This window comes from Papilio xuthus, unplaced genomic scaffold (genome assembly GCF_000836235.2).
Source record: "Papilio xuthus unplaced genomic scaffold, Pxut_1.1 DF827756.1, whole genome shotgun sequence".
Classification (NCBI taxonomy): Eukaryota; Metazoa; Arthropoda; class Insecta; order Lepidoptera; family Papilionidae; genus Papilio; species Papilio xuthus.
This window is the reverse complement of record NW_013530893.1, coordinates 3547241-3565330: the sequence shown is the minus strand read 5'-3', so window position 1 is coordinate 3565330 and position 18090 is coordinate 3547241. Positions and strand designations below refer to the sequence as shown.

Sequence of the window (18090 nt, the reverse complement as noted above, 5' to 3'; positions counted from 1 at the left end):
TTCTACTTCCATAGATGTCTTGTATTTCTACTGATACCGCAATTCTTCTCCCGTGTTGGGAGATATACGTTGACCTGCTATGCTTTAGTGCTGATACTGACAGGCCCTGCGACAAACACATTGAAGAACTCTGAAGTGTTATCAGAATCTATGGCTTGTCATCAGGTAATCATTCAAAATACATACTGAAATTCCTGTATGAACGCATACATTGCTTACTGGCCTAATGAGTAGACTAATGTTATTCGATTGTGTATAGTACTTTTTAGATATCTTGGCTCTTCTTAACTTTGCGAAGTCACTGGGCAGAACACAATTTTAGTTGTAGCGAAATGCAAATGGGCCGCCAAGTTATTTGAAATGAACTATACTTATCTGTTCCGTTGTGGTCACCCATTGTTAGCTCCTAGACTTTTTAGTCAATCACACGTATTTTTCCGCTATTAAAAAAACATTGTAGACCTTCACTACGACGTAGACATAGCTGGCAAGACAAAGTGCAATCGTTTCGAGGCGATTCCATAGCGAATTTCGAAAATGTATGAAACTGAGGCGCAACAATTATTACTCATTCAAAGTTATTTGACGATTCTATACATTTTTGAAGTTCGTTATCGAATCGCTTCAGAGCAAATGTCTAGCCCCGCTGATCAGACTCTGTTCTCTTGGAACTATAAAGTATTTTTCTTATTAGGAACAAATAAAGACAAGCGTAAAGGATATAACAGATTCCATAAAGAATCCATTTAACGCCATGAAAGATTGGATAGAGACAATGACGGAAGGTATAAAAGGCATCGCAAAGAAACTAAAAACTACACTAGTTACGACACATCGATTGGTGATTAGTATTGGTAAGTGATACGCTTTTATCGTCATCACTAGCGGTCGTCTGCGACTGGGTCGGCGCGGAATTAAAAAACTTACTATGTAGCATATGTGTCCTTCTAGACTATGTTCTATATGTATGCCAAATTTCATCAGATTCGTTCAGCCGTTCTTCAACCTTCAAACAAACATCCATTCATCCATCTTTTCAAACATTCGCATTTATAATATTAGTAACATAGTAAGATTTAATCGCAATCATTTTACGTTTTAATTGACTTCTCTTGCACTTACATATTCTAACACGTTTTATTGATTTTGTTAAGACTTTGTTCTTCTTGATTGCTATTTGTAATGGCTATGTTGAAACGAAATTTCTAAAATCATTCCAGCTAACGTTCTAGAATCATCCTTTCCATGGTTGAATTCTATCACGAAGAAATGTAACCAAAAGTTAGGAACGCCGTACCAACATTGCGTCCGTATGTTGAACCTAGGTGGTAGCAATAGGATTTTACGATCAAAAGTACCAAGGTTCTTTAACTTTGATTATCTGGCTGAAGTCTCATGCCAATCTTTGAAACGATTCAGAAGAATATGTGAAATTGCTGATTATACTAGGACTACTATTATTGCCACAATGAAAAGAAGTAAGTTTTAGTTCTGTTTTGTTTCTTAATACTTTTAGACATTACTAGCTGTCGCTCGTAACTCCGTCCGCGTGGATATAAAAAAAAAAAAACTTAATTAGTGTAGCCTATGTGTTCTTTCAGATTATGTTCTATATGTATGCCAAATTTAATCGAGATCCGTTCAGCCTTTCTAGAGATATCTTCAAACACCCATCCATCCATACACATCACATCCATCTAAACATTCGCATTAATAATGTTAGTAAGTTAAATTCAAAAGCAGCTCTTCAAGCTATAAATACGAAAAAAGTGAATAAATAGTATCCTATGTCCGTCTCCTGGCTCTAAGCTACCTCCTCTCCATTTTTCAGCCATATTGGTAAAGCCGTTCTTGAGTTATAGTGTAACCAACACGACTTTCTTTAATGTATATAGATTACTTAGAATCCTCTGGTGCGAATGGTGCGCTTTCGTTACCAAATCAAGTGTCAGAATGACTGGTTCAAGGGACAAAAACGACAGCATTTTAGTAAGGCTAGTGTTGCGCCAGTACACCGTCACAGTGTCGGATTTTCTTCCTAACAATACGAAATTTTAAGGAATAATTAATAGTTTATTTTTTACGATAATGCATTGATCATGGGGCCATAAAGTTTATAATACTTAAGTAACAAGATAACACAGTGATGGTTTTAAATTTTACAAGATTCACCAACAATCTGGTTAATTTTACTTAGATAAAATGGGAAGGGACGATTGATGGGGGAGGTATCAGACTATTTACAGACAATCGATGAATTAACAAGATTGTGGAAATCTGCATATCCTTAGCAAGGCTACATTTAGCAATCTTTTATGTGTTTATGAGATTTCTCAACCAACATTGAAAATTCTATTTAATGTCTCTGTTCAGAATTCAAGAGCTTCGCTAAACGTGTCCAGTCATTACTCTGCGTTAAGATCCACGTCCATCATTCGTATTCGTTCAGTAGCAATGCTAGTCGCTCCGCTAGTCAGGTCGCGGCTGGTATTGTTACTGAGATCAGGAACAGAGCAGACCCATTGCTGACTTGGTTGTCTTGGAGCTCTTGCGTCACTAGCTTGTTTTTATTACTTATTATTTTTAGGTGAGTTGGTAGAACTTCGCTACTTAATTCTTCTTTAGACCCATAATTTTGTGGTCGGCTAATGTCTCACAGATTTTTGGCTGATGCACCGTAATACTACTAAAATATCAATTACATCTGACATTATCAATTTTATATTTTACTAATAACCATCCATGATTCTGTCCGTGTGTGATAAATAAATTAATTATTAACCTATGTGTTCTTCCAGACTATGTTCTAGATGTGTGCCAAATTTCATCAAGATCCTTTGAGCTGTTCCGAAGATACCTTCAAACAAACATGCATTCGACTAAACATTCGCATTTATAACATTAGTAAGATTATTTAACTTAGAACCAGTAATTTGATGTTAAAAATCTTACAGAGCTAAAAAGTACCAACACATGTACGACACTAGATCTCGTTTCGACAATCGTTATATTACTAAAGAGCTTCGTAACTTGGATTTTGAAAGGCTTAAAGAAGGCAAAGAAACGGTCCTCCCGTTGAATCGCCGAGAGAAAGCCAAATATATCACTGTGAGTGTACTCTCCTAACATTATATAGCAAATGCTTAAGACCAATAAGTCGACCAAATATAATATGAAGTAAAACATTTAACAGAGTACACAATGATACAAAAATCTATACTATTGATTTGGTTAGTTATTAAATGACCCAAAATATCAGATTGTAATCATTATGTTTTGTTCTAAATATCAACTTAATTAGCGATGACTCTTTTGATTGATGAATAAGAAAGTTCAATCTGAGACCCTTCATACACAAAACAAAGTAAATCGTCGAAACCAATATTATATGGTCGCGACGCGAGAATGTTGTGCTTGCTTCGTACACAACGTTGAATTATCAACCCGCGTCTATTCGGTCAGTACAGGCAACGTCAACAGTTGCTCTGCCATCTTGAAGATCATAGCTACAGAAAAGAGAGAAAGAGTTTCTCAGCTGTAGTTGCCGTGTTTCGAAGATTTACGTTGCCTTGTTTATGAAGGGCCTTATTTAAGTATCGAGTCGTCTTTTATACTTGTGTATATTTTACAGACAACTTCATTCAGATTATTAGCATCAGAGAAAGTCTACCTAACTCGGTCTATAGTTCACATGGTGATCACGACATTTAAGCTGCTTATCCACATGGCAGCCGATTATAGTCTGTACTGGGTGTTGATGACGATACGATATCATGAGAGATTCCAAACGCCTTTGCAACGTAAGTTCAACCTTTTAACAGATATCAACGGGTTGTTGAATTTTACAACTAGCTGTCGTCCGCGACTCCGACTGCGAGGAATTAATAAAGAACTACAAATAACCTATGTGTTCTTTCAGACTATGTTCTACATCTTTTCCAAATTTCAACGATTTCCGTTGAGCCGATCCTTACCTTCATACATACAACCATCCATCTAAACATTAGCATTTATAATGAAAGTAAGATAAGTTAGATGTTCGGTTGTATCTTCGCTATTTGATCTATTGTTGAATTATGCTAAAATTATTTTTTTTTAAATAATTAATACCGTTTTTAGTAATGTTATGAGTTTCATTTATTGAGTAAGGCAAATATTAAGTTCAGTTATGGTTAGTTGGACAAAGCCAAATTGAAATCTTAAGTGCTACTTTAACTAATGTAGATTTAGCAAAAGAAATCAAAACTAAGCTAATGTTTAAGTATTCATTAACCCACTTTGAGTGCGGTATGTAGGCCAATGGAGGCCATTCGATTCTTATTCCATCCCGAAGTGTCGTTTAGTCTGAATCTTTGAATGTTAATTTACTAACTACGTATACTTCCCATTGATTTTTCTAGCGGGACCAACAAATGCAGGTGTTCATGTATCTGGAAGTGGCCCAGTGGCAGAAATGCTACGTTCTTTGATCGGATTCCTGACCCTACCTCTATCCGCACATCCATCTTCCACTGTCTCTTGTCTACCCAACCCTGACCCGCCGGATTTGTACCGATATACACAAATAGGTAAGAAAACAAGATTTTTTTTTATATCAAGGTTATCGCAAACAAACGAGCGGCCACCTGAAATCGTTAAAATAGCGAAGCGACCGTTGCCCATACACATTTGCAGAGGCGAAGGATGCACAGAAATATGATATTTTCCCTTTTCATTTATCCTATCACCCAGAAAATCCACTTCCACTTTACATCCTACTGTAAGGAAGAAGATGGGAAAGGAAAATTGACTAAAATTAGGCCTCCGGGACGCTCACTCATCAGACTGTTGACTTGACGCCTGTCTTCTGTGTGGTCGTAGTATTTCACCGGGCGAGTCCAATTCGTGCGAAGATGTCAAAGCGAACTCTACCACTGTTAAATTTACTTTGGTCTTCTACCTCTAGCCATAAAAGTCTTTTCTCAACAGGTGTACTGATATTTCTTCTATGGTTCTTTGCTCTATTTGAGCCTTATGGGTTACGATTGAGTCACGTTATAATGGGACATTATAGACCAGAACGAGCGAAAGCTAGAGCGTTGTGGCTTTACAATCATATATTGAAGAGTAGAGGTAAGTTTTAAACTATTATTAGGTAACTAAAAATCTTGTTTTTAGCCGACTTCAAAAAGAAGAAAGTTATCAATTCGTCTGTATGTTTTTTTAATGTGTGTTACCGAGTAACTCCGCCGTTGGTGCTCCGATTTTGTTTTTTTTTTGTTTTTTACTTTTATATCCTTAGTTAACCTTCTGGTTATGAGTACATACAGGATAACTTGGGTGAACGGGAGTCCAAGAGACCGCGTTTTTCTCGATTAGAGAGATTTCTCTCTAACTCGAGTTTCACCCTTATGTAGGTCGTCCGTCAGAACTGAACAATGACTCTCTTATAGAGTTTTCTGGCTTTTCCAATCCTCGTTTATTCAATATTTAATTTCAACTGTATATAATAATATTACATGAAACTAGCGGACCCGGCAGACGTTGTCCTGTCTACACGTCTTTAATTTGAATAAATTAATATGAAGTGAATATTTGATGAAAATTGTGAATCCAAACCATTCCCAGATCCCCTTGAAAACACAAAAAATTTCATCAAAATCGGTCCAGTCGTTTGTGAGAAGTTCAGTGACATACACACTCACAGAAGAATTATATATATAAATGTATGACGTACTTTGTGACACTGTTCGTGTTTAGATATGATTTTATTACAAAATTACTCTGAATATTCAACAACGTTGGATGAATTTCACGCTCTATATCCTTAGTTTCCCTTCCACCGGTTTAATGGGTCGCTTGAAGTGCTATAGTGATGTTTTATGTTATATTATGTATTAGATATATTTATAAAGTGATTAGTTATATTTAAAGAAAATAAAAATAAGGGTTCTACATAACTAATATAGGTAAAGCAATTTTTATACGCGGGTTCTCGTCTCCCATACTGCGATGCGATGTTACTCTTAGTACTTGAATAATCTTTTTATTTTGTAAAGACAGTAAACGCAGTTCGAAAATATATAACATCATGAATAAAACTTACAAAATGCAGCCTATAGCTATTCTCACTCTTGTCTCTTCTCTCTCTCTTTTATATAGCTCTTAGTAGTGATGTTTGTTTTTTGTAAAATAACATATTTTAGTTTGTTTTAATTAAATTTAATATTTAAGGTGGTTTCATGAAGTTCGCTAGAAGAAAATTGCATAAAGAATATAAATATTTTAATAAAGATAACCTAACTTTTGTAGAATGGCTGGATTCTATTTTGCCGTAAGTTATTTTAGTACTGACAATACCAAACGACATCTACTTTCAGCATTTTTTTTACAAGGAAATGATATGTAGACTAAAGAAATAATAAAAGTTAATGATAGATTTTGTTGTGACTTTTTGTATTTTTTTATTTCCCATTTTAGCAATCGAGTACAAAAAAAATTGTGTCTTGTCTTTCTGTTTTATAAGTCTATATGTAATTTGTAGCAGTATTATTTTAGTTTTATTTATATTAGATGCTGGTGGCTACGTTGTTTACTAGGAACATTACCAAAAGAACCAAATTGTTTGCTCTGTGGAACTTTTGAGGAGCCAAATAAATTGGATTCGAAACTTATCAGGTATATATTCAATGAAAATGTTTATACTAATTGTGTGTTGGGTTTTTTTTAAAGAAAACTGCATTCTTTTAAATTGTTCACTTCTAGTAGATTGTAATAAAAACGCACTGTTCCTATGGTATCTAGCCGCGCATAGTTGAGTCATGTCTATATTCTATTGTTCGCATATTTCATCTCACTATTATAAATGCGAATATATGGTTGGATGGATGTTTGTTACAAGGTATCTTCAGAACAACTGCATGGATCTCGCTAAAATTTGGTACAGATGTTGAATATAATCTGGAAGAACATGTAGGCTACTAATTGAGTTATTTTTTAATTCCGCGAAGACGGAGTCGCGGGGTGCAACTAGTATTAATATAAATATTTTTTTTATTTAATTTTAGATGTGATACTCCTAAATGTCCAGGTGTATATTGCGAACATTGCTTCAATGATTTAGGACAATTGTGTACAATTTGCTTGAATCCCGCGGACTACGGTGATTTGAGTGATGTTAGTTTAGAAAAGTAAGTATTGTCTTCTTTTAAAGTTATATAAAAACGGCTCACGAATATTCGTCCGGCGGCTCCGACTAGTTTCGAACCCACCGGAAGCCCTTCAAGTGAGCTGAGGGCCGCTTCTTCGAAATAATACCAGTCCCATTCACCCTGATGAAGGGCCCCCGATGGGCCTGAAAATAATCGCTGCCGCCACCGATATACGCAAGTGTTAAGCCGTTTTTAAATAAGTTTATGATGTCATATTTTCCTTAAAAATTTGTACTTGATAAATATTTTTCTTATACAGAGGTTCTTCTGAAGATAGTAATAGTGATTGTCAGGATTTCGATGAACTAATGGATGCTGAAGATGTTACAAATTTTAGACACGCCGTAAGTTCCTGGCTTCCTCACTCTATAAATGTTACTAATATTATAAATGTCAATGTTTGCATGATATTTGGTTAAAGGTTCTCCGGATAACTGAACGTATCACGCTGAAAATTTGTCTTAGATGTAGAACATAGTGTAGAAGAACACATAGGCTACTAAGTTTTTTAATTCCCTGCAGACGGAGTCGCGAGCGACAGCTAGTTGCACTATAGAATGTTTGTGTACTGTAGTCTAAAAATTCCATAGATGTAGTCTATGCTAATTCCTAATTTTTGACAATTTGTGTGCGATTGAAAATTATATAATTTCAGAAAAATATTATTAACAAACCGAAAAAGATTTGTGAACGGTTTGAATTGTTGCCGAAAAAGCAAATAGATACAAGAGATTGTTTTTTAACTCAAACAAAAAGTAACTATGTTAAAGAGGATTCGCTAACATATAAGAATGGTAGACGTCCACTTGCTGAATTGAATGGGAACCAAAGAAAAGCAAATATAATTGGACATTTCAATAATGGTTACCAATTTGATATGAAATTTGAAACAAATTTGATGCCTTTAACTGTATCTAGTAAACAGTACAATAATTTATATCCTAGTAGCACATATTATCCAACAAGTATGGACGAAAAAGTAGAAAAATGGAGAATATCCAAACACAATGTGAATTCCAAACTCAATAATTATGTCCCTAAAAATTCAAAAGGTAATAAAGAAAACAATGATTTAAAAAGACTTTTCTCGGAGTACAACGACGCTGGAGATAATTTGAAATATAAAAGGAAAAACGAAATAAAGACAAAGGAAATGAAACTAAAGCCATATATTATGGATTATCTGAGAAATAAAGTGAACAAAATGCAATTTCGTAGATTGAATTTCTTATCAACAAGCTTAACTTCATTGAGTGATTCTAAATATAGATGTAGTACCAGAAATAATTTCCATGACGTATTAACAGGTTGCAGTGACTATCCATCCCCAAAATCTAGTTACTATGTGATAAAATTTAAATCCAGTTCTCTAACAGTTTCTAGAGTGGCACATTCTAATAAAATAGCCAAGAACTTACGACATAATTACAAAAGCATTTTCCGATGCAGTAGCAAAGATAGAAAAAGTAATTCTCGTTTATTCGCAAATGAAACTGATTATTGTAGCTGTGATTATAACTTTATCGAACCACAGAATATATCTGATTATTGTAAAAGTTCGTGTTTTATAAAATCCAGTAAATCAGAATCAAATTCTAAGCAAACATTGGACAATAAAAAAACAAGTAAAACACCTCAGGATGAATCTAACAAAGAAGAAGTATCTAAAAATAACGAAGGCAATGATAATAATGCATCAGGTCAGGGTGATAAGCAAGAACCAAATAAGCCTGAGAGTAAAAGTACTTGTCGTTGTATCAAGAGGATGCGTAGGCTTTGCTTCTGTCGGCATAGAAAATTTAGTTTCACCCCGTGCTCAGTTTTTAAGAAAATGTTCAGAAATAACAAGAAAGCATCGCCTCGATCCCAGAAAACTAATCACAAGAAAAGAAAAAAGAATAGTCACTCGTCAAGTCGTAAAAGTGATGAAAACACAAAGAGAGATAAGGATGACGAGGCTGCTAGGATTTATAGACTGTCTGAATACATCGGCCAACAGGATTGGAAGAAAACACAATTTAGTAAATCGAATCATTTGGAATTGAAAAAGAGGAAAATATTTAGAACTAATTCAGCTAAAAGTTTGCACAGACTTAAACTTCATTCTGGATCGAAAATGGTCGATGTTGTAAATATTTCTAAAGTAAGACACTTTTATTAAAATCTGTCTTCTAATTTAAATCGTTTTTAAATAATTAGGGCAATCGCCCAGGGCAGTGGGCATAAGAGGCTTGAGGCCAGGGCCAGACTCGGGTAAAAAAGGGGCGACTGCGGCAACCCCTAAGATATCGTTGGAAGATTTCCCCTGAAACCAAAAAAATGTGGCGCCACAAAAGTGTCCCTCTGGGTGCCGCAGAATGCTAAAACCGGCCCTGTATATAACGAAATGTAACATTTTCAGGTCAAACAAAAGAAGAAAAACAATACGAAACTGATTAACGCAATTGAAGATGTAATAGCTGGACAAGAAACAGATATTGAATTAAAATCAAATTCAAAGAAAATGACCATCACAACAGCAGAAAATACCGGTAATAGTTGTTTAGTATTAAAAAATTGTTAGGTCTATTCAATAGTTTTCTATGTATATTATTTAAAGCCCCGTACACACCGTCTCGATGGCTGGCAATCCACAATCGTGCGGTTTGCGTAAAAATTCCTGCCTCGCACAGCCGCGTTGTGGAATGGTCTGTCCTCGGCGGTATTTCCAAACCAACTTAGGGTCCTTCAAGAAGAGAGAGTATCGTCATCTCAAAGGCCAGCAACGCATCTGCGGTTCCTCTGGTATTGCTGATGTCCATGGCCGTCGTTGGACACGCGGCCACACACCGTCAAGGGCCCTGACTGTAGTAATATACGTACTAAATTGTTGATGGAAATATTTTCTTTCGACAGGGAAAACCGCGAAATCCTTAGTGACGCATAAATGGTTTAATAATTACTATTCATTGCTTCCAAATACTTCCTCCTTTTCATTAAGAACAATCATGAAGGCAAAGAGAGCAGGTAGGTTCTACAATTTGCTTTCATTATCAGCTCACTATAAGTCCCCACAGAGGGGCTCAGAGCCTTTCCTAAGTTAGGGGTGACTAGGCCATAGTCAACCAAGTACGGGTTGGTTGACTATGGCTTAGTCAATTTTCAATCACAATTTTCTTTAGATTACTGAAAACCGGATACAGCCTAGATGGAGAATTTAGAATAATACTAGCTGTCGCCCGCGACTTTGTACGCGCGGAATTAAAACTTAATAAGGAGCCCGTGTGTTCTTCCAGACTATGTTCTACATCTGTGCCAAATTTCAGCGAGATCCATGCTGCCGTTCTGGAGATACCTTCTAGCAATATCCATCCATCCATCTAAACATATGCATTTATAATATTAGTAAGATTTAAACACTTGTCTAGACAGAAAAATGATTAGTAAAAGATGAGTAAAACGATTCTGGTATGATAATATTTTTTTCTTTTATTTTTTTTACTGCAATGACTATAATTTGTCAACTTTCAGCCAATTCTGTCTCCGACTACGGCATGTCTAGAAGTTTAAGATATTATTGTTCTATAGGAAATACTGAATTCGATCAAATTGATTGGCCGTAAGTTAACATTACTTTTTTAACATTGCTTAAGATATACACTAGCGGTAAACCGCGACTCCGTCCGCGCGGAATTTAAAAAAATAATAATTAGTAATCTATGTGTTTATCCAGACTATATTCTATATGTAAGTCAATTTTCATCCAGATCCGTTCAGCCGTTCTGCAGATAGCTTCAAACAAACATCCATCTAAACATTCGCATTTATAATATTAGTAAGAAGTTAAAGATTTAAATTTGTTTGTTGTAACAGGGATGCATTTAAAACCCGAGGTCTAACGAAACATTTATTGAAAAAGGAAGAAGGAACTTTGAAATCGGTAAGTAAAAATGCGTTGAAAAGTTTGTCGTATTTATTACTGATAGCTGTCTTGCGACTCTGTCCGCGGAATTATAAAAAAAATAATGAGTAGCCAATGTGTTTTTTCCAGACTATGTTCTACATCTGTGCCAAATTTCATCAATATTCGTTCAGCCATTTCTAAGAAACTTTCAAACAAACATCCATCCATCCATTTAAATATACGTTCGCATTTATAATATAATTAATATAAGTAAGAATAAAAACGTTAAAATGTTTGTAATTTTATAGTTAAAGGGTGAGAGTGAAGCATCTCCATACCATAGCTGTTGCTGCAGTTCAGAAGGTAATTATTTTATATTCAGAGAAATATATAATCACAAGAGTGTAGTCAAAACTAAGATAGAAAAAAGCCTTATGTTTTTTAAATAAAATAATGAATAAAGATATTTTGTCTTTGTCTTTGTTACAGATATATCAAAGAAATATTTGAACAATTTAAAACATTATCAACCTAATAATTTAGGTAGGAAACTGTTGTTTTTTTTATTTGTTCTTGGACTAAATAAAAAAACGTTTTAATACATTAAATAGATATTGTAAAATGATAATTGTTTTCAGCTTCGTCAGTTACGTTTAATTTCAAAACTGAATTTGAAATGCTCTCGAAGCCTGTTCGCGGCATTAAATTGAAATCCATCAAACAGTAAGTTTATTAATACATTTTCCTACTTTATTTACATTATTACCATTAGTTTTGATATTATGATTCGGTATAATATGACTGTGAAATGTTCTTAAATACACAGATTGAAAAAAAAATAAAAAAATCTATAGATCCGCGTCTAATCTATATATCGATCATGCCGAAAATACCGAACATTTCGCGAGAATGTGAAAAATTGGTTACTAAAAAATTCCTGACAACATTTTTATGTTGAAACGTAAAAAAAAATAAAATTTACGTCTGATACATCACTTTCTGTTAATTTTATGTATAAAATTAATTCATGAACTTAACCTTTGTTTTGACTTAGTTATTTAATTTTTTGTTTTACAGTGCAATGTCTGATCGGTTTTTACATTTGAGGTAAGTGTAAAGATTTAATTTTGAACTAGATATAGCCCGCGACTTCGTCAACGCGAAATAATTATCAAAAAAAGTAGCTTATAATATGCCCGCATGTATCAGCTGTCTACGCGTCAAATCCTTTCAAAATCGGTTCAGCCGTTTGGTACGTTACCCAGCACATATGCGACTTTGTGGACACATAGGACACATAGAAAGACAAAAGTTTAAAGAATTTTTCGGTTATCAGCTCTGCAAATACATCATGTTTACGATATACGTTTTATTTTCGGATTTAGAATATTTTGTAACTTAACTTTCGCCATTTTTAAATAAACTTTTTTGTAACGAGGGGTGGTTTTTTGGCAACTGTTTAAACAAGATGTGATGAGGTCTTGTTGAGAGAGACAACCTCTTCCTACTGTAAATAAAATTGGGAATAATATTGTAATTTTCAAAATACAAATTACTAATTTTTCCATTAAATTTTTTCATAAGTCACAAAATGCGAATTGCTATTTTACCCGATCCCTCGTAATTTCTATGGCGCCCCCCATTTTTACCATCGCTTTATTGGGAGAGAGGCTTAACAGGGTAATTAGAGACTGTATTTTACGCAGGCCCTAACGTTAGGATTAATATTGTTAACGAGAATTTCGGCAGTGAAAACCAAAGTCTAGGAAATTCTTGTATATTATTTCTTATATCTCTGTAGATGCTACGCAAATTTATTTATTTTCTTGTCCTCTCGCAAATAAAGCGGACACAATCACTGACCAACTTTAACTTAGCTTTACATCTTGGTTATTCCTGTCCTTAATATTTCCTTATTTTAATGAGAAGTCACTAAAGAGGTTGGAATTTAAATAAAGAGTTCGAAAATTTAACCTTTTTATAAAGATTTGTTAAAGACATTGACGATGATAGCGGAACTTTCAAAATAACTTGTCAATCAAAATGTCAGAACTGAGGTGTCATGTATTAGGTTTGTTGCGCAAATTTTCAAAATTTTATTCCAGTAATTTAAATACATTCTGTGAACATTTGCTGTTGTTTTCTTCTAACTTCATACCTCACGGATCTGATGCTGCAGAACGGATAAAAATTATATGCGGAATCGTCATTGAAATGGGATCAATATTTAAGGTGTTATGCTTGTTAATTATCGATTGTTTATTATTGATTTCTATTGAATATTAATTTTATTACGTTATTCGCAGCTAATTTTATTTAGGAAATGAATTTTTATGTTGAAATTTTCATAATTTGTATATCTGCAACACTTTATTTTAAAAGTATACAACTTATGTTTGTGTTGTTTAAATTGATTTTTGGGATTAAATGCGATATAAAATTTTAAACTTAAGATAGCTACGCAATAACCCTGAAAAATTCTGACCTTTTTACTATGATTTGAAAATTCATACCAATAACTTTATTTTGTGTACTCAATATGTATTTGACATTCTCTATATATTGTACGTAACTTGATTATTTTTTTTTGTTTTTTTTTTATTCGTCTCATAGATTACATTAAATTAATAAAAATATAACATTTAAGAATTCTCACTATGTTTGAAATTTTATAAAATCATTTTGAACTTTACTTACGTTCATTTTAAAACAGAGCAACAGAAGATATCAAGTGTATGTAGAGATAATATCTTCATGAAGATTGTCCATAGTTAAAATAACAGTGTCAACATCTTTAGCACGATTTTGTCGGGCCTACCGGTGCAATACCACTACCACACAGAAGACGCGTCAGTAACTAATTCCGCGTTTCGTCTTATGAGTTTGCGTCCTGAAGGTCTAATTTTAGCCCTCTTCCCCTTCCTACCCTTTTCCTGTTAAAAAGGGATGGGAAGGAGATGTGGATTTAGCGGAGGAGGGAATATACTCTTTTTGATCGGCAGCGGGAAGCTGAGTAGCGTTCGCTTCGTTTTTTTTTGGCTGCATGCTCTTTTGCCACTATATTATAAAAAAAAATATGTCTTGCAGATTACGAAATCCACTGCCTTTGGTAAGAGATTTTTACTCGAGTATGCTTGATGCGAAAATGAGAAAAACACATGGTAAAGAAAACGATGGTAATTATTGTTCTTTATTGATTTTACTACTTTTCTTAATTATGTTTTTATCAAGAGTAAATAATCAAAACTCGGACTTGCGAACTCAAATACGCGGGTCGGTTAATAACAAATCAAGTGATTAAATTTCGTGTCCAGTATACATATTAAAGCCAAAATGAAATATAGTATCGTAAAGCGCAGCGTCGGCAGGCCTCCCGCAATGGACCGAAGATCTGGTCAAGGTTGCGGACGTATCCTAAATGCGGGTAGCATAGGATCGATCATCGTGGCGATTTGGAGGAGACCCATGCCCAGCAATGGGCGTCATAAGACTAAAGAGAGAGAGAAAGCTCTATTGTTTGGTTTCCAGATATATGTAGGTGATAAAAAATATGTTTTATTTCAGGTAAATGTAAAGCTGTAACGGTGCATCCGAAACGTAGATCGGCGTAAGTTTTATTATACATGGTTTTTTCGTGTTTATTTCATTGTAATTTAAAGATAAAATAACGCTATTCATGTTTTGTTCTCGAATGATTTTGATATAGTGCATTTGTTAATATTGTAAACTTATATAAAACGGCTAAAACACTCATGTATGTATTGTCCGGTGGCGGCACCGACTTGTTTTGAGCCCATCATGGGCCCTTCATCACTGTAAGTGGGACTTTTATTTCGCGGATGCGGCCCGTCGCTCAGCCCTATAGGCTCGAAACTCCGGTTTAGTCGTTTTTATATAAGTTTTTATTAATATTGGTTTACTTTGATAGAACTTGCCAGTGTGACGGTGTCTGCGATCAAGAAGAAGGCGACTGCCCAAATTATGAATTTAAGCAAGAACGAGTTGGTAAGTCACATTCTCAACTATGTTAGTTTAGTTTCAAATTTCAACTAGTTATTTTTCAATATTTTTTTTGGGTATTGCAGAATCGGTCAATCGACGCCCTATGCTGTAAGTATTATCCTATCATTCTTTATTTTAATTGGTTTAATCAATTGGCTTTTGCCCGCGACTTCTGTGCAGAATTTAAAAAAAAGTTTTTTAACTAGCCTATTTGTTCGTTCAATGTTCTACATCTATACCAAATTTCAATCCAGATCCATGTAGCCGTTTTTAAGATACCTTCTATCAAACATCCATATATACACCTATCTTACTTACCAAAAAGACACCTACAAACGATATTTGTCATACGCTAGTGTTGTAAGAGTTAGTCAAATAATGACTGGTTTGTTTCAAACTCAAAAACTACTTCATTGATTTCCTTCTCCTTTTGCTTCTTTGTATACATCTTTATCGGCTGTCATATCTGAATTCACCCCTTCTTACGCATATCCTCATTCACCCAATTCTTCCATACTTTGTTTGGTCTTCCTTTACCTTAGTCTTCGACATTCAATGTCATTACTTAAAGTTTGCAGACGGTAACATTGCAAATGTAAGGTACATTTGCAATGTTACCGTCTGCAACTGCAACTGTTAGCTTATGGATGATTCCTAGGGATACCTCCTGTGAGACAAGAGAGTTGCTGGTACAAAAGCCAGAGTTGTCGAAGACGTCGGCAGCAAATCAGGCCACTTTGGAAATGAATCGGAGAGAATATCCAACATCAACATGTAAGTAATAAACTTACAAGGTCAATTTCAAATGATAGTAATGTGTACTATGTGTCTAAGACTTTTTAGTTACCAAATTAAGCATTAAATAACGCTTTGTAGTCTGGTGTAGATAGGGTTGCCAGGCGTCCGGATAAATGTGGACATGGGTAGGCTTTTTGATTGCTTATCCAGCCAAAATACACGGTGTCCGGGTTGTCGGCTTTTTTACCCAAATGTCCGGCTATTAGTTCAGCCTGGCTACCCTAGTTTAAGTACCAACTGCTTTGATATTAAACATAATTTTAATTGTTATTTTTTTTGTTTTAGCTAACAACAGTCTCTCTACAGTTAACATCAGAAGTATGTCTTTGTAAGTACAATTTTTTTTTATTTATTTTTTATTTCATAAGGTGGCAAACGAGCAAGCGGCCACCTGAAATCGCTGATATAGCGAAGTGACCGTTGCCCATAGACATACGCAATTGCATATGCGCTGCCTACCTTTAATCGACGGAGGAGAGGATGCACAGAAAGTAAATATTTTCTCTTTCCATGCATCTTTTTAAATAATACATTAATATACCCATTACAAACATGATTATAATTACATGTATGTACCTGATTTTCTGTATGTTAATTATTTTTTTAATTTTATAGCCTCATCGTACAAAAATCTAGAGAACAGCCCAGCAACACAGAGCCACTGCAAAGGGTGGAAACAGTTAATAAAAGCGTTGACACTTCACACACAATAATACATCAAAAAAGAAATGAAATAAGTAAGTAAATTAATTTGATAATTTATTTTATTTTGGTGACATTTTAGGGCCTAAAGATTATGGCGTAGAATTCATAATACTAAAATTTCAATCATTTCTTTCCAGCAAACACAACACCAATGCACAACAAGACACATACAGCGTGAGTTATCATTTTGATATTAATAAAATAAGCAAATATTTCATCTGAGCTAAGCACCACTTTTGAAAGAAGTGGAAAAAGAGGAGCTGTAATAATGTGTCAAAATTATAATCACCATATGTAAATGTTTTCAAATAACTTAGCGGCTTATAAATTCGCGCGAGTCGATGCGCAGAACACAATGTTATGTGTTGGGACGTAGCGGAATGCGGGGGGAACTGCGCAGCGCTCCAATGACCTTGAGCCGCCAAGATATTTGAAACGAATTATACTTAAAGTGCCTTTTTAAAAGTCTATGTATTTGCCCACAAAATTGTTATGATGTTTCACAACGGTATTGTATTTTTCTCAAATGTTTTAGAAGTAATTTATAATATTTTGTATAACAGGGTCGGCTCCAGTCATTTTGTAGAGACGGTATATCGGCCTGTAGAAACAGGCATCCAACCAACAGAATATTTACAAGGAAGAAATGTATCCTCTACATGTCATAAGCAAATGGAACTCAGTAAGTTATATCGGATTATTTTATCTTCTCATCTTGCAATTTTCTAAACCAATTAAGATTAATTTATCATGTTTCATAATTCGACAACTTCGACAATTTATAGAAATTATAATATGTAAAAGTAGAGGAAGAATGAAATCACAATCTGATTTCCTTAAATTGAACACTTATTATCCGATTTTTAATCTTTTTAAAATCTTCCACAGATAAAACGGTATCCACATATACACCGAGAAAAACTCAAATGTAAGTTAATTGCATATTATCTCAAAATAATGATAAATTAAAATTACTTATAACATTGCATTAATTAATCTTAATTTACAGGACCAACCATCAAAAACCGTATATATACCGACCTACGAACAATGAAACTAATTGCCCAGAAGAAGCTTCGTTGCCGACCCATCCCGAACCCTTAGGTCTTGGCTCACCAAGAAATAAAGGTTTTTTTTCCATCTACTACTGCTGCCTAGTTGATACAGTTTTATAGTTCTTTTTGTATTTTCAGGTGACGATCATAATTCATCATTCCAAACGAGGCAACGAACAGTAGCTACAAGGTAAGTCTAATTTAGTTTACCTTAGTTTCTGACACGTTAGGAAAATTACATTCCTTTAAACATTTATGTATTCTTTTTTTAGTGGAACAAATAATTACCAAGACGCGGGAAGTGAGTGGGAAAGGCAGTATCAAAAGCATCGTCAAGGTAAGATTCTACGCTAAATTGTTTGTTCTGAGAATAATTGTGTAAGCAAAATATCTCAGTGATTTATCTATTACTAGCAATTGCCCTCGATTCGTGGAATAAAAACAAACTTAATTAGTT

General features: G+C 34.4%; 1 protein-coding gene across 1 annotated transcript in view; it reads left to right on the top strand.

The window, feature by feature from the left end:
* The window catches only part of LOC106116400 (uncharacterized), a 39789-nt gene that overhangs the window by 1299 nt on the left and 20400 nt on the right, over window positions 1-18090 (top strand). Inside the window, exons 2-35 of the mRNA XM_013310227.1 lie at window positions 15-165; window positions 695-854; window positions 1221-1478; window positions 2374-2587; window positions 2955-3108; window positions 3632-3800; window positions 4401-4568; window positions 4969-5112; window positions 6214-6313; window positions 6553-6657; window positions 7047-7169; window positions 7450-7534; window positions 7846-9333; window positions 9592-9721; window positions 10086-10196; window positions 10701-10788; window positions 11043-11109; window positions 11382-11436; window positions 11563-11616; window positions 11712-11796; window positions 12151-12180; window positions 14161-14249; window positions 14638-14680; window positions 15002-15078; window positions 15159-15183; window positions 15734-15849; window positions 16159-16201; window positions 16489-16610; window positions 16716-16752; window positions 17142-17260; window positions 17467-17506; window positions 17588-17706; window positions 17772-17823; window positions 17906-17970. Of these exons, the coding sequence (XP_013165681.1) occupies window positions 15-165; window positions 695-854; window positions 1221-1478; window positions 2374-2587; window positions 2955-3108; window positions 3632-3800; window positions 4401-4568; window positions 4969-5112; window positions 6214-6313; window positions 6553-6657; window positions 7047-7169; window positions 7450-7534; window positions 7846-9333; window positions 9592-9721; window positions 10086-10196; window positions 10701-10788; window positions 11043-11109; window positions 11382-11436; window positions 11563-11616; window positions 11712-11796; window positions 12151-12180; window positions 14161-14249; window positions 14638-14680; window positions 15002-15078; window positions 15159-15183; window positions 15734-15849; window positions 16159-16201; window positions 16489-16610; window positions 16716-16752; window positions 17142-17260; window positions 17467-17506; window positions 17588-17706; window positions 17772-17823; window positions 17906-17970 (4886 nt within the window). The remainder of the gene's footprint in view (window positions 1-14; window positions 166-694; window positions 855-1220; window positions 1479-2373; window positions 2588-2954; window positions 3109-3631; window positions 3801-4400; window positions 4569-4968; window positions 5113-6213; window positions 6314-6552; window positions 6658-7046; window positions 7170-7449; window positions 7535-7845; window positions 9334-9591; window positions 9722-10085; window positions 10197-10700; window positions 10789-11042; window positions 11110-11381; window positions 11437-11562; window positions 11617-11711; window positions 11797-12150; window positions 12181-14160; window positions 14250-14637; window positions 14681-15001; window positions 15079-15158; window positions 15184-15733; window positions 15850-16158; window positions 16202-16488; window positions 16611-16715; window positions 16753-17141; window positions 17261-17466; window positions 17507-17587; window positions 17707-17771; window positions 17824-17905; window positions 17971-18090) is intronic.